General features: G+C 51.1%; 1 protein-coding gene across 1 annotated transcript; it reads right to left on the bottom strand.

The window, feature by feature from the left end:
- Positions 1 to 16: 16 nt before the first annotated feature.
- On the bottom strand, positions 17 to 15,668 carry ABCB8 (ATP binding cassette subfamily B member 8). The gene is made up of 16 exons (XM_089533966.1): positions 15,432 to 15,668; positions 14,212 to 14,524; positions 13,746 to 13,895; positions 13,492 to 13,586; positions 12,442 to 12,547; positions 12,137 to 12,298; positions 11,543 to 11,628; positions 11,108 to 11,205; positions 10,245 to 10,350; positions 10,115 to 10,148; positions 9,741 to 9,877; positions 8,676 to 8,770; positions 8,228 to 8,361; positions 7,188 to 7,335; positions 6,322 to 6,572; positions 17 to 341 (listed from the first exon to the last, which is right to left on the bottom strand). The coding sequence occupies exons 1-16, from the start codon at positions 15,551 to 15,553 to the stop codon at positions 261 to 263; spliced, it is 2,118 nt and encodes a 705-aa protein (XP_089390092.1). The 5' UTR covers positions 15,554 to 15,668; the 3' UTR covers positions 17 to 260.
- Positions 15,669 to 15,728: the final 60 nt, after the last annotated feature.

Consider the following 15,728-nt stretch of genomic DNA (forward strand, 5'->3'; position numbering starts at 1 on the left):
ACGCACCGTCCAAATACAAAATACTGTATTTGAAAAACACAAGATAGAATTCCATAACACTTTGTTCAATGCTAAGCCTGAGACATTGTTTACCAGGAGAACTTCCAACGCTTGGCTCCGGGGCAACGGGCAAAGACCCTCTCCCCACCCCAAAACAACAGAGGTGGGGCAGCATCAGAACGCAGCCTGGGGGTCTCCGCTGCAAGGAGGCAGCGAAGGAGTAACCTTTCCATTCGGACCAGTCAGCCGTTTCCCCTGCTTCAAACGCCATCCTTGGTTTGGCGTCGGATCAGCTCCGCATAGATCCCGCCTTTCCTCAGGAGCTCGGTGTGTGTCCCGGCCTGAAAGAGGAAAACCTGAGCCTCAGTTGCAGGGTTCGGACTGGCATCTCCCACTCCCCCAAAATGCAGCATCCCAGAAGACACAAACTTGCAGGGCCACCTTCCTCAGAGAAAGAGCCAGAGTGACCCTCCAAGGACTTTGTGGGGAGCAAGGCATTCAAAGCACTCTCTAGCTGCATCCACACTGGAGAAATAACCCGGTTTGGTGCTGCTTTAACTCCTTCTGGCTAAAGGCAATGGAAATCTGGGAGTTGGAGTATGTTATGGAGTCCAGAGCGGAGCAGTGCCAAACTGGGTTATTTCTCTAGTGTGGATGCAGTTGGTTTTTTTTGCAGGAAGGACCTGTCGTGATTTGGTTTGTTTCATTAAGTCTGGTTTTTAATGCTCGGGAGAGAGGCTTCTTGGAGCCAAAAGGCGGCAAATACCTGTTTAAGGAAAGAAGGAGCGGACAGGCTCCCACATAGGAATGCTTTCCAGGGAGTGAGGGAGAAGAAGGAAGGGCTCTCCGCAGGTGCCGCCGGCGTGAGCGGCCGAGTTCTGGCCTCGTGGCTCCTGGACTCTTGCAAGCAAGCCTTGGCTGGGGGCCAGGGCTCAGCCCTGCCTCCTCACTCATCCGCTGCATGGGGAGCCTTGGAGGTTATTTAGTCTTGTTTGTAAAATCAAGTGGTTATTTCACTCCTTTCTTTTTAACCGTGAGTTTCTTTGTTGAGTGCTTGCTTTAATGGGTGAGATAGGAGTAAGTCAAATAAATAATACACTGAAGGATGTCTGGATGAAAAGTTGCCACGCTAGAGATCAGGGACCCCTGTTTGTTTTCAGAGGGGTGCCATGGCAAGTCTGTTGCAACAAAGAGCCGCCTCACACCTCAGAGATGGAACATAGAGAGAGGGGTATAACCTTTTTAAGAGAAATAGACCTAACAGGAAAGGAGGAGGAATAGTCTTATATATCAGGGACATTTACACCAGGGAAGAGATCCAGGACATCAATCCTGGAAGCCAGGAGGAGAGCATCTGGATAAGAATCAAAGGGGAGGGAAACAACAAGGATGTTACGGTGGGAGTCTACTACAGACCCCCAAGTCAGACTGAGGAATTGGATGATATCTTTCTAGAACAGATGACCACACAGTCAGAAAAGAGAGATGTAGTAGTGATGGGCGACTTCAACTATCCTGATATTTGCTGGAAGTCAAACTCAGCCACATCCACAAGGTCTAGCAAATTCCTCACTTGCCTGGAAGACTATTTCATGGTCCAAAAGGTGGAAGAAGCAACAAGGGGGTCAGCTATTTTGGATCTGATCCTAACCAACAAGGATGACTTGGTTAATGGGGTGCAAGTGGTGGGATCCTTAGGTGGAAGTCATAGAATCATAGAATTGGAAGAGACCGCACGGGCCCTGATCCAGTCCAACCCCCTTCTTCTGCCATGCAGGAAATCCAAATCAAAGCATCCCCAGCAGACGGCCATCTAGCCTCTGTTTAAAGACCTCCAAGGAAGGAGACTCTATCACCCTCCGAGGAAGGAGTGCATTCCACTGTCGAACAGCCCTTACTCTCAGGAAGTTCCTCCTAACGTTCAGGTGGAATCTCTTTTCCTGGCGCTTACATCCATTGTTCTGGGTCCTGTTCTCTGGAGCAGCAGAAAACAAGCTTGCTCCCTCTTCAACATGACATCCCTTCAAATATTTGAACAGGGCTTTCATATCACCTCTTAATCTTCTCTTCTCCAGGCTAAACATCCCCAGCTCTCTAAGTCGTTCCTCATAGGACATGGTTTCCAGACCCTTCACCATTTTAGTCTCCCTCCTTTGGACACATGGCTCCAGTTTCTCAATGTCTTTTTTGAATTGTGGTGCCCAGAACTGGACACAATATTCCAGGTGGGACCTGACCAGAGCAGAATACAGTGGCACTATGACTTCTCTTGATCTTCTAGACACTATACTTTTATTGATGCAGCCTAAAATTGCATTGGCCTTTTTAGCTGCTGCATCACACTATTGACTCATGTTCAACTTGTGGTCTACTTGGACTCCCAGATCCCTTTCACATGTAGTGACCATGTTCTCCTGGAGTTTGTTATACAGTGGAAAGGAGAAGCCAGGCAGAGTCAAACACGCATTCTAGACTTTAGGAGAGCGGATTTCAGGAAACTTAGAGAAGTATTGAGGGTGATCCCTGGTCAGAAATGTCAGGAAATGACATTGGTGTGGCCACTAGGGGGAGCGGTTGTGCAGATAATTTGCAGCTCTAGTGGCATTTAGATGTGTCAGCATTCAAACAGGGCATCATCGGAATGTTGATGCAAAGGTCAACTGTCAGTTCTCAACTGTCACTGAGAGACAGTTGGTGTCTCAGAGTGTGCTGTGTCTGTTACTGAGAGGCAGTGAGATGGTTGTGTGTTAATGTGGCTGCCTCAGAGGTTGTGTTATTGTTGGTTGGTGTAAATAGTGTGTATTAGAGACGGATGTCCAATACACTGTGTATATCTATATTGTAAATACTGCAAAGGAAGATTAAAGCCCTCGTTTAGAGTGAAGACTTGTAAGACTCATTATTAGTTGAAGACATCTTCACAGATTCCTTCTTCTTGGCGTCCTGTCGGCGTGGTTGAACTCTGCAGGTGGTCGTGGTGGACACTGCGCGTCATTTCATAGGTCCCAACAAGGGTTATGGGCGCAGCACATGAGCCACAACAAGAAATACTAAAAGGGAAGGGAGTTCAAGATGGATGGGAGTTTCTCAAAAGAGAGATACTGAAGGCACAATCTCAAACAGTTCCAGTGAGAAAGAAAAATTGGAGGTGTCTCAAGAAACCAGGATGGATGACTAAGGAACTTTCAACGGAGATGAGTTTGAAACAGAAGATGTATAAGAAATGGAAAAAGGGGGAAGTCACAAAAAGGAATTCAAAGAAATAGCAGGCATTTTTAGGGGTAAAGTCAGAAAAGCTCAAGCGCAGCATGAACTCAGTCTTTCAAGAGAGGTTAAGAACAACAAAAAGGGCTTTTTGGGATATGTCCGCAGCAAAAAGACCACTGAATGGAGAAGATGGCAAAATGCTAACAGAAGACAGAGAAAAGGCAGAATAACTCAAGACCTTCTTTGCCTCAGTCTTCTCAGAAAAGGCAAAGGGGCTCAACCTGAGGATAATGTAGGAATTTCAGCACAGAATAAGTCAAGAGACAGTAGAGGAATACCTTGTTAATCTAAATGAATTTAAGTCTCCAGGACCAGATGAACTACATCCAAGGGCATTAAAAGAACCGCAAATGTAATGTCGGAGCCACTGGCAATAATAGTCTTTGACAGTGATGGCGAACCTATGGCACGTGTGCCAGAGGTTATTATTATTATTATTATTAACCTTTACACAGCGCTGTACATACAATCTTTTTCATTGGACAGTTCCCTGCCCTCAGGCTTACAATCTAAAAAGACACAACACAAAGGGAGTGGTGGAAGGGAAGGGGCCTGTCTAGTAAGATAATACATATAAAAGACATAGCAATACAGGAAATGATTCAATAAAACAGGCAACAAAAGAACATCAAATAGCAAGCGACAATTATGCAATGCCTGGGAAGGCTTCTCTGAACAGGATGCTCTTCAGCTCTTTTTTCAAGCTGGTTAAAGAAGTGATAAGGGCCCTTGTGTCTCGCGGGGGAAGAAGGTTCCAGGAGTGAGGGGCAGCGAGTGAAAAGGGGAGAATCCAGGATGGGGCAGAGGAAATCCTGGGCTGAGACAGCAGGCCTTGACTACCAGAATGGAGGGAACAACGGAGTAGGAAGGTGAGGAGAAAGAAGGTCTGATAAGTAAGGAGGGCCAGTCCTTGGAGGGCTTAAATGTCGACAGCAGGAGCTTGTACTGAATGCGGAAAGGGAGTGGGAGCCAGTGAAAGGATGCCAAGACAGGAGAGATATGGTCAGAGCGGTGGGTGGAAGTGATAATGCGTGCAGCTGAATGCTGGACAGAGATTAAAGGACGGAGGTGAGAAAGAGGAAGCCCAGCCAGGAGGACGTTACAGGAATCCAGTCGTGAGATCACTAGGGCATGGACCAGGATCTTGGCAGTAGAGGTGGAGAGATATGGTCGGATTTTGGCAATCGACAAGCCTTGGCTGTGGTCTGGATCTGAGGGATCCACGACAGAGAAGAGTCAAAGATGAAACCAAGACTGCGGACTTGCTGGACTGAGGTGGCACTCAGAGCCCTCTCTGTGGGCACATGTGCCATCGCCCCAGCATAGAGTTTGCCACAGTTTGTTACTAGAAAGCCAGAGGGACATGGCACTTTGCAATAAATAAGTGGCTTTTGGGTTGCAGTTTGGGCACTCGGCCTCTAAAAGGTTCACCATCACTGGTCTTTGAGAACCCCTGGAGAAGAGGAGAAGCCCCAGCCAACTGGAGGAGGGCAAATGTTGTCCCCATCCTCAAAAAGGGGAAGAAAGAGGATCCCAACAATGATCCTCCAGTTAGTCTGACATCAATCCCAGGAAAGATTCTGGAGCAGATCATTAAACAGAGAGTCTGTGAACATCTAGAAGGCAAAGCCATAATCACAAAAAGTCAACATGGGTTTCAGAGAAAGAAGTCATGCCAGACAAACCTGATCTCTTTCTTTGATAAAATTACCATTTTGGTAGATGAAGGGAATGCTGTGGATATAGTATATCTTGATTTCAGTAAGGCTTTTGACAGGGTTCCCCATGACATTCTTGCAAACAAGCTTGTAAAAGGTGGGATGGACAAAGTAACTGTTACATGGATTTGTAACTGGTTGACCGGCTGAACCCAAAGGATGCTCAATATTGGCTCCTTTTCATCCTGGAGAGAAGTGACCAGTGGGGTGTCCAGTGGGGCTCTGTCCTGGGCCCAGGGCTATTCAACATCTTTATCAATGACCTGGATGACAGAATTGGGAGCATACTTATCAAATTTGCAGATGACACCAAATTAGGGGGAATAGCTAATACTCCAGAGGACAGGATCAAAATTCAAAATGACCTGAATAGATTAGAAAGCTGGGCCAGAGCTAACAAAATGAAATTCAACACGGAGAAATGTAAGGTACTGCACTTAGGGCAGAAAAATGAAATGCACAGATATAGGATTATGGGGGACACCTGGCTGAATGAGAGACTTATCCGTGTGAAAGGGATCTAGGAGTCTTAATAGACCACAAATTGAACATGAGTCAACAGTGTGATGCAGCAGCTAACAAGGCCAATGTGATTTTAGGCTGCATCAAGAGAAGTTTAGTGTCTGGATCAAGAGAAGTAATAGTGCCACTGTATTCTGCTTTGGTCAGGCCCCACCTGGAATATTGTGTCCAGTTCTGGGCACAATTCAAAAAGGACATTAAGAAACTGGAGCCATTTGTCCCAAGGAGGGCGACTAAAATGGTGAAGGGTCTGGAAACCTTGTCCTATGAGAAACGACTGAGGGAACTGGGTATGTTTAGCCTGGAGAAGAGAAGGTTAAGAGGTGATATGATAATAGCCCTGTTTAAATATTGAGGAGGGAACAAGCTTGTTTTCTGCTGCTCCAGAGACTAGGACTCGGAACAATGGATACAAGCTGCAGGAAGAGATTCCACCTCAACATTAGGAAGAACATCTTGACAGTAAGGGCTGTTCGACAGTGGAACACACTCCTTCGTCGGAATGTAGTGGAGTCTCCTTCCTTGGAGGTCTTTAAACAGAGGCTGGATAGCCATCTGTCAGGGATGCTTTGATTTGGATTTCCTGCATGGCAGAATGGGGTTGGACTGGATGGCCCTTGCGGTCTCTTCCAACTCTATAATTCTATGATTCTATGTTTATGGCAGCAGAAAGGGAAACTGATCACACACCAAAGGAGCCTGGGTTCCAAGCCTCGGCTGCAACCCCAGCACTGGCCTTTCTTAGGACCCACTTTACCTGCAAATACTACAGTCATTTTGAATTTCACCTACTGCCCCACCTTTGCTCACTTACCTCAGCCACCCGGCCCTTTGAGAGGACCACAATGAGATTGGCATCCCTCACAGTGCTGAGGCGATGAGCGATGACCAACACGGTGCGGCCGGCCACAGCCCGGTCCAACGCCTCCTGGACCACGTGCTCTGACTCAGCGTCCAGGGCGCTCGTGGCCTCGTCCAAGATCAGCACTTTGGGGTTCTTGATGAGGGCCCGAGCGATGGCCACCCGCTGCTTCTGGCCTCCAGACAAGGTCACCCCCCGCTCACCTGGCAGGAGAGAGGTCAGGATAGTGTCCCATGGTAGAAACCCCAGGCCAGAGGAGGAGGCTGCAAGGTGGGATGGTCCTGATCCAAAATCTCTTTGAAGGGATGTGTCCCAGGGTCCTCTGTGGTGCGCATACATGCCACAACACGCATATACTACTTTTCATATTAAAACATGTTGCAGCATCACGAGAGATCTCTAGGACCAAGAGGCCCAGAATTGGACACTAGGAAACTTCAAACTGGTCAGCCAAGGAAGATGAAAGTAATTGGCATAAAATGTCCTGAGACATTGTGGTACCCGTTTATAACCTAGGTTGAACCTAGAATTACTTCATCCATGTGTCTTCCACCCATTTAGAACAGCAACCAGATGTTTATTACTACATATTGGAGCACCAGCCAAACATCTCAAAAATTCCTAAAAGTGCTGGAGAAATCCTTGCCAAATCTGCCGTTTGTACGGATGGTGGGAGAAGTGGAGAACTCTTTTCAGGGGAAGGTGGGCTGGAGGAGAGGGGAGCACACAGGGATAAAGCATGAGACGTAACCAGGGCAGTTGCAAAAATGAACCATAACCTCCTTTTCCCAAGCTGCTCCCCCTCCTGCTTAACTCACCCACGACGGTGTTGTAGCCATCAGGAAAGTTGCGAATAAACTCATCCGCGTTGGCGAGGCGGGCAGCGGCAAAGATCTCAGCATCCGAGGCACAAGGCTTGCCGAAGCGGATGTTCTCCATGATGGTTGTGCTGAAGAGCACCGGCTCCTGGGGCAGGAGAAAGAGTCAAACCTGAGTCAAGGAGGAGATCCAAGCCATGGGAGCACCTCCTGCACCTCCCTCACCTGCAGGGCAGCACAGAGGGAATCCATGCCTTTTCTCTAGCCCAAAATATGACTCCCAGAAGAGCACCAGCAGCTGCTTTTTCAGGTCAGACTAAATCTAAGTGACAGCGATGTAGCTCCCAGTGAGCCAACTGATCCAGGAGAGCTCTCAAGCTGCAGGAAACTGGGGGGGGGGGGGGGGGCGGCAAAGGAATCATAGAATCGAATTGGAAGAGATCCCAAGGGCCATCCAGTCCAACCCCCCTGCCATGCAGGAACTCTCAAAGCATTCCCATTGACAGATGGCCATCAAGCCTCTGCTGACCTCCAAAGAAGGAGACTCCACCACACTCTGACAGTTCCACTGTTGAACAGCTCTGTCAGGAAGTCCCTCCTAATGTTGAATCTCTTAATGTTAAGGAGTAGAAGATGCTGGGAAAGAAATGGCCAGCATCCTCTACACGTTGCTGAGTGTGGAGGCTCCATTTCAGATGTCACAACCAACACTGACAGGCAGACGTACCCAGCAACTCCCTTCAGAAAACCACTTACACCACCCGCCCGCAGCCACTTCTATGGCGAAATGTGCAATTCAATCTTTTGTTTGCTTAACAGCCTGCAGGTAATCAAAACACCATTCTAGCATTTGGGGCAAGAGAGAAATGCTTTGTCTTCCAATTCTGCAGGGCCTGCACTGTGTCCCCATCAAATTTCTACCAGCCTAAGCAGACCCAGCCTTCTGTGGGTAACTTTCCATGCCACACTTCCTTCCTTCCTTCCTTCCTTCACTCACTCACACACACACCCTTTTTCTTTCTGCCCCACCCGTTCCTCACCTGGTTAATGAATCCAATGATCTCCCCACGGAGCCAGGAAGGGTCAAGGGTACAGATGTCCCGCCCGTCCAAGAAGATTGCACCCTCCGTGGGCTCATAGAACCTCTCCAGGAGGGCTGCCACAGTTGACTTCCCTGGGCAGGAGACAGGAAATGCCAGGACAAAGCTATTCTCCCCACTCTGCCACCCGAGTTGCTAGACGGCACCCGAAGGCAGGAGCAAGAGAACTAGCACAATGAGGCTGGAGTCCAACAGCGTTCAGCAAGACTTGCTGGTGAAAGGGTTGGGCATTACTCAGATGAAAGAGCAGACCAGACACTTGTCTGGTTCTCAAGAGAAGCAAAACACACTCAGGCGCACACTCAAGTACCAGAGCAGAGGGGGAAGTCCCAAAGCAGCAAAGCCTTTGTGAGCTTGGCACTGGCAGGAGAAAGGAAGAGCACCTCACCTCCTCCAGACTGCCCCACGATTGCCACCGTCTTGTTAGCAGGGAGGGTGAGGCTGAAGTTTCGCAGCACCTGGGCGTCCGGCCGTGTGGGATAACTGGCAACGGAAAAAAGAGACCGGATCTTGGGAAATGCTCAACAGCCCAGCTAATCCAGAAACTGCTCAGTTTAGTTCATCAAGTGCTTGTTGGAGATGAGACAGAATACAGACTGCCAGACACCACTATCAGAACACAGCAGGGCTGGGGAAACTGGTGCCTTCAAAACCCATCAGCCCTAGTTTGCCTGGCAATGGAGGGGATAATGATGGGTGAAGTAGCTCATCAACATCTGGAAGGACCACAGGTTCCTCAGACTTGAGATAAAGGCTTCCTGGGGACATCAGGGAGTAGAACAGATAGACTCTGAAGGTGTTGGACTCTCCTTCACTGGAGGCCTTTAAAGAGAGGCTGGATGGGCATCTCTCATGAGTGCTTCAGCTATGGGCTCCTGCATGGTTAAAGGGGGCTGGATTAAGTGGCCCTTGGGGCCCCTTTCGTCTCTCTGATCTTGTGACATTCAGGTCCTGGCAGCAGATGGAGGACAAGGAACCACAGGAAAAGATTTGTGCCCAGCATGGTCTGGAACCATATTCTCTGCCTGTATGATCACCTATCACAACTGTGGCACTCATGTTCGGCACAAGAGTCAACAACTTAGGAATCTCTGAAAAAATGAAGCAAATTCTTCACTCTTTTGGCTATGAAAATAAGCTGGATATGGGAAGATACTGAGAGATATCGGGGTGGAGGGGGGGGTACTTCACTGATTTTGACCATTTCAGTCACACACTACAGAAAAGGATAATTTGTACAAAATGGACCAAATCCATAATATACGAAGAATGAATGATGGAAAGCTGTTTTTGGAAATTACAGGTGTTTGCCTTTTGTATTAATACATGCTCTCCCATCTCTCCCAAGCCAAATGGGAGAAAATCTACCCTCTCCCTTCTTGCCCCTCTATCCTGGCAAGGTCTCTGGTCCCTGGAGACCTGTCTACTGGCAGCAGCAGCAGGAGTCTCTCACCTGAAGTTGACATCCTGGAATTCAATGTGCCCACTCAGCATGCTGCAAGCGAGCTGCTCTCTCTCACACACAGGGATCTCTGGGGTCAGAATCATGAATTCAAAGACACGGGCCCCAGCACTCATGCCCCGCAACACCTAGAAGGGACCAAGAGTCAGGCTGAGAAGCAATGAGGAGGGGGGAATCTCGGAAAATCAACAGGCAAACATTTGCTCTTTCACACTGAACTAGTGGAAGAAAGATTACTCTTCACTGGCTGCATCCACACAGAAAGTTTCTCCCGTGTTTGATCAGCCCATGACTGTGTTGAACGACTGTTCTGTTCTCATGGAGGGAAGAGGGAACCGCTAGAGCAGGAAGCCTACGCCACGTACCTGGCCAAAGAGGATAGACATACTGGCCATGGATCTGGAGGGACACAAGCAGAGAGTCTGTCACAATTAAAGCCAAGCTGTTTGGCACTCTGTGCAGGTAAGGAAAGTGGGGGACCTGTTTGGATCTTACCTTTGCACTGTTTGGGAAGACACCAAGAAGGACATGAGGTCTCCAGGCGTTATTTCTGCTCCAGCCATGAGGGAGCCACCCACAAAAATGGTGCCCAACACAATACCTGAAGAAGACAAAGCAGCTGCAGGAGATAGCAATGATGGAAGCATCTGGGAAAACATAGGAAAGGGAAGGAATGGAAAGGGAAGGGGAATGGAATGCAGGAATAGAGTTTTTATGTTTTGCTGAAGAATCCAGGGTTCCAGGGCGGACCCCAGCCTCAACCATGTGCTAAAAAGAACAAGATACTTGGGTTTGTGTGGAGACCTCCAACAAATACTGGACACGAAGCAAAGCCTCAACTGCAGGAAAATGTGGCAAGAAGGAAGAAAGAGCAAAGCCAGAGACACTGCAAAGAGGTCTGATTTCCAAGTCAGGGACCCAAACTGGAGCTGCTGGGCAGAGTCTGTAGAGAAATTCTTGAGACACCCAGAGCCACTGTGAGGGGGCCCAGGAAGGGGCATGCCTGATGGCCAACCAACATTTTCCTTGGGACTTTTCACTGCGCACAACAGGCTCACAGGTGGCCCTCCCTCCACCTGGGCTCCATTCCTGGCAGAGAGGATTCCATTGTCCCCTGTGCTGTTGGGCTGGAATCCCTGGATGATCTTCAGCCCCACAAAATCAGCCCTATGGACACAATTGTTTGAAACAGTGTCTGCACCAGGATGGCCCAGGAAACAAGAGCCACATCTACGCTCCTCCCCCCCCCCCCACCCCATCACAAAGACTCGCATGTCAACACACCTGTGGGCAGAGCACACAGGCAGGAAAGAGGGTGGGGGGTCTCAGGAGGCTGGCAGAACTCTGCTCCCACTCACAGTTGAGGGCCACATTGGAGAGCCCCTGGAAAAAGGCAATGCCCATCCCCAAGTTCATGTTGAGGCGGCTGGAGTGGTCTACCTCTGCTGAATATTCTCTGCAAGGGAGAAAGGAGAGCATGTGAGGCAGCACTCCCACTCAGAATCAGCTTCAGTGCCCGCCTTGTGCTACTGACGGGCAAGTCCATGATGTGCCACAAGCCCCCTGCCCCAAAGGACAGACGGGGCCACACCACAGGGAAAGGCCTTCTGAGCTCACCCGCACCCCTCAGCACTGAAAGAAAAGCAAAGGAGGGGCAACTGACTGCTCTGCATCACCCCCCACCACACACACACACACAGCTGTTGGCCCTCTCTTGAGCCAGAGGATCACCATCCAGCCTGGTCCAGTCCAGGAAAAGAGGGGCTGGGGAAGGCTTGTGGTGGGGCACTCACTGGATCTCTTTGGTCTCCATGGCAAAGGCCCGCACTGTTCGAACATTGCCCAGTGCTTCATCTGCCACGGCCGTGGCCTTGGCGACCTGCACCCAAGAGAGGAGGAGGAGGAGTGGTTGAAGTGTCAAACCCAGCCAGATGCCACATGCAGTGTGACAGGGATGCCACATGCAGTAAAAGGACATGGGACTCAGAACCAAAAACTTGTCCTGACCTTGTTGGGAGGGGACCGGTTGACCTGGGAAACACTCTCACATAGGGACCCCACACCTGCGGGTGAGAAGGATCCAGCTCTCTAGCTTACTAAAGCAATGCCTTCACAAGAGCCCGGATTTAACAAAAAAAGATAACATATGGTAGCGACTTTATGTCATTGGTAGTGATTACTATGACCAATTAAATCGATTCACCTGTATGCCTGAAATCTTCAGTTTGTGAGAGGGTGGGCTTTAATGCCCCACATGACTCTTTCCCCTCCCTTCAGCTGGCAGAAACCCTACCAGACCCCAAGGATAGTGAAGGAAGCGCGCCCCCACGCCCCGGTCTGCCTCCCTTTATGCCAATGGTAGACCACCCACCTTGGGCCACACTTACTTGCTCTTGGGCTTGGCGGGAGAGCTTGCGCAGAGAGGCGCCGAGGAAGGCGCCAATCCCCACCAGGAAGGGCATCACCACGACTAGCAGCCCTGTCAGCTTGGGAGAGATGAGGTAGAGAGAGACGAAACAGCCCACCGTCTGGGTGAGGCTGCGGAGGCCCTGGGGGCAAAGAAAGGAGGAGGAAACCATGAAGGCAAGAAAGGATCCTTTCCCATGACCCCCAGCCAGGCTTCACTTCCTTCCCAAAGGACCTTGGGCCCCCTGTTCAGTTGCTCCCCTCCAAAACCTCTTGTCCTCCGCACCTGAGAGATAACAAGCTTGAAGGAAGATTTGAATTCCTGGATGTCGGCTGTCAGGCGATTCACCAGCTGCCCTGTCTGATTGGCGTCAAAGAAGGCCACCTCCTGCCTTTTCCCCCAGAATGTATTTATTACAGATTTATTTTAACAGTACATTAAAAGGTATAAAAAGTTAAAAACAAAGAAAAACAAAGAGAAAAAGATGACTTCCAAGCTTCCTTTCAGTCTCTAATATTAACACAACTTCTCTTCTTTCCATAGTCTATCCTTTCCCATAATTAAAACCAAGAGTTACCAAGTCATCTTCCTTTTTTTCACACAAAGTCCACAAGGGACTCCCATTCTTTAAGAAATATCACTAAGGACTTCTCCCTAATCAGCCTCCTCCTGTTTCCAGGAAGATGGTGCCAGAAGAGAGACAGAAAGACTTCCAGGCCCCATGGGACCAGCAGGAAAGCTTGCACCACTGGGGAAATCCCAAAGGGCCGCCACTCCTGGCCCTGTGAGCGCCCCTCCGCCTGACCTCCTCCTGCGGCTCCTTATAACATGTCTGCGTCTGCAGCTAGGAAGGGAAAGTTCCTGAAGGGACACCTTTGCTCCCCACTATGCTCCCACAACCCCCCAGGTTGGAAAAGAAAACATGTCAAGAATGTTCTGGTAACAGCCTTAAGTGGCTTAATCTAATTTATTGATGTAGTGGTTTGATACACAGCTGGTTCTGAGTCCTACAGTTTAACTGGAATTAAGACTAGCTGCTGGATTCTGTGGAACTGAGTAGCCACACATGGGCCCACACTGCCAGGGGCTGCAATGGGAAATAAATAACGCTGGGCTGGTTTGGCAAAGACTGCTCCGCTCTTCTGGACAATCAAGGCTCCTCCGGGGTGCAGCTCACATCTCGCTCTGGTGTCTTCATTCCCATACAGAGGGCACCAGCCACCACCAAACCCTCTTCTGCCATCAGCAGCAACCCCCCCCCCACCTTCCTGTCAAAGGTGGCCTTCCCTGAGCAAGCCTTCCCCTGCAGCCTCCCTCCGACCCCAGGTGAGTTACCTGATTAAAGAAGCAAAGAGCTGTTTGCGCATACTGTTGGCGACCCTCTCCCCAATCCAGGAGAGCAGCAGGATGTATCCAAAGGTCATCACCCCCTAGAAGAAGGCAGGGAGGAAGAGAGTCACGTTAGCCACAGAATCCCATCTCCATCCCTCCACCCCAGGATACATCAGCACCTGATTCTGACCCTGGATTAAAGGGCAGCTGCCCCAAAGTGCCCCTCCCACATGCAACACAGAGCATCTGAAGCTCACCTGGAGGCCATAGATGGTCAAGAGGCGCAGGGCAGGCTGACGCACCGCACGCAGGTAGTCAGACACGCGCATGTGTCGCGCCACCACATTCACCATCTTGCCCAGGAGGAGAGGGATCTGGACATTGAGGAGGGCAGCTCCCAGGGCAAACTGAGGAGAAAGCAGAAGGAGAGCAGCAGTCAAAGGATCAGGGAAGTGAAGGAGGGCCACTGGGCTTAGAGCTCTCATGCTGCTGCCTTTGGCTCCCTGATTCCTCAGGGTCAGGTTTTGCTCTCCCCCTGTTTCCAGCCTATGGACAGATGCTCTTCTCTCCTGACTTGGCTGGCATTTGGGCAAACTACGCGGGCCTCCCTGTGCATGTACATGGCCATCAGTCTGTTTTGTCACACCTCTTCTCACCCTTTGCATGGGGTACAACTGTCCCTCTCTTCAGGAAGGAAGAAAGGATAGAACGAAGGATGCTCACCAAGACAGCCGCTGTCAGTGCCAGGATCTGCGGACGCAAGAACTTCCAGAACATGGCCCAGTTAAAGTCTGGCTCCTTCTCCACCACCGGCGGAGGGACGCAGATCATCTCCACCTTCTTGGCCTCCTGGCAGAAGACCCTGCTGCAGAAGCCGGCCCCCAGCCCCACCAAGGCAGGACCGGCCAACGCAGCGGCCAGCCGGCCCAAGGGGCGGAGGCGGCGGGGCAAGAGCAGCAGCAGGGCGGGCGATGGCTTGGCCAGGCGTCTGGGAGCCTGCAGGAAGCAGGAGAAGCGGGCATGGCTGCCTGAATACCTGAAGGAGGAAAGGAGGGAGAAGGGAGAAGAGAAGGGCGATGGAGCCGCAAGGGCCTCCAGCCCTCCTCAGTGTGGAGCCATTTCTGACCAGAAGGTTGTTTACTGGGACTGAAGGCACCACTGATCCGGAAAGACGACACGCTGGCCAACAGCCTGGGATTCTGGGAGCTGGAGTCCAAAACCCTTCAAGGAGCACAGTTTATTGCCAGGGAATCATTGGAGAATACTTGCCTTGAGGGAGACATTGGGGAAAGACTTGCTTGTCAGTAGTCTCCAGTGAGTCTCTTTCTGGGCAAGCATGGCTTCCCTGTGGCAGTCCTGTCCTAGGGTTTTCTTGGCAAGGCTTCTTCTGAGGCTCCTGGCCTAAAGTGGCCCGATGGATTTCCAAGCCCAAACCACTGCTAGCCCTGGTTCCGGCTCTCAGAGCCCAGTTTGACCGTCTCCCTGGCCCTAAGGCTTCTGCTCTGAGGCTGACAGAGACCAGTCACGATCCAGAGTGCCCTTTGAGGGATCTTGAACTTCATCTCCCAGAAGCCTCAGCCATGCCGGCCAATGGCCTGGGATTCTGGGAGCTGGAGTCCAAGAGGCCCTTAAAGGGCACAGTTAATCGCCCACAGGGAAGCCATGCTTGCTCCTAGGGCAGTGAGCCCCAAACTGTGCCCTGTAGAAGTTTTGGACTTCATCTCCCAGAAGCCTCAGCCATGCCGGCCAATGGCCTGGGATTCTGGGAGCTGGAGTCCAAACTGCTCTCTAGGGGAGCGTTCGGTGGCCCCCGCTGCAGATACGGATTCTACGACTAAGAGGGCTATCTGTCTCTGTCTCCGGACTCGAAAGGCAAAGCGCAGGCCAGCCTCCCTCCCCTCAGGCGGCCTTTCTTTCCCGGGGTGCTTTGCGCGGGCGGTTACCTAGCAACGAGTGAGGCGGCGGAGGAGGGCGCTCGGCTGGCGGCGGGGGCCCGGGCCAGGCGCCACCCGCCGCGTCCCCCGCAGGAGAGCCCCGGGCGGCGGAGCAGCAGCAGCAGCAGCATGGCCGGAGGGCGGAGGACGGAGGGCGGAGGACGGGGCGCGCTCGCTCGCTGGCCGCCAGGAAGACGCCTCTTAGGCCGACGCCGCTGCTGCCCTCGGCGCCATCTTGGAACCGTCGCCCGGCGGCCCACAATGCTCCGCGCGGGGAGGGGCGGGGCGAAGGGAGGACGTCACTGC

This window comes from Sceloporus occidentalis, unplaced genomic scaffold, assembly GCF_023333645.1.
Source record: "Sceloporus occidentalis isolate IW3139 unplaced genomic scaffold, rSceOcc1.0.p SCAF_7, whole genome shotgun sequence".
Classification (NCBI taxonomy): Eukaryota; Metazoa; Chordata; class Lepidosauria; order Squamata; family Phrynosomatidae; genus Sceloporus; species Sceloporus occidentalis.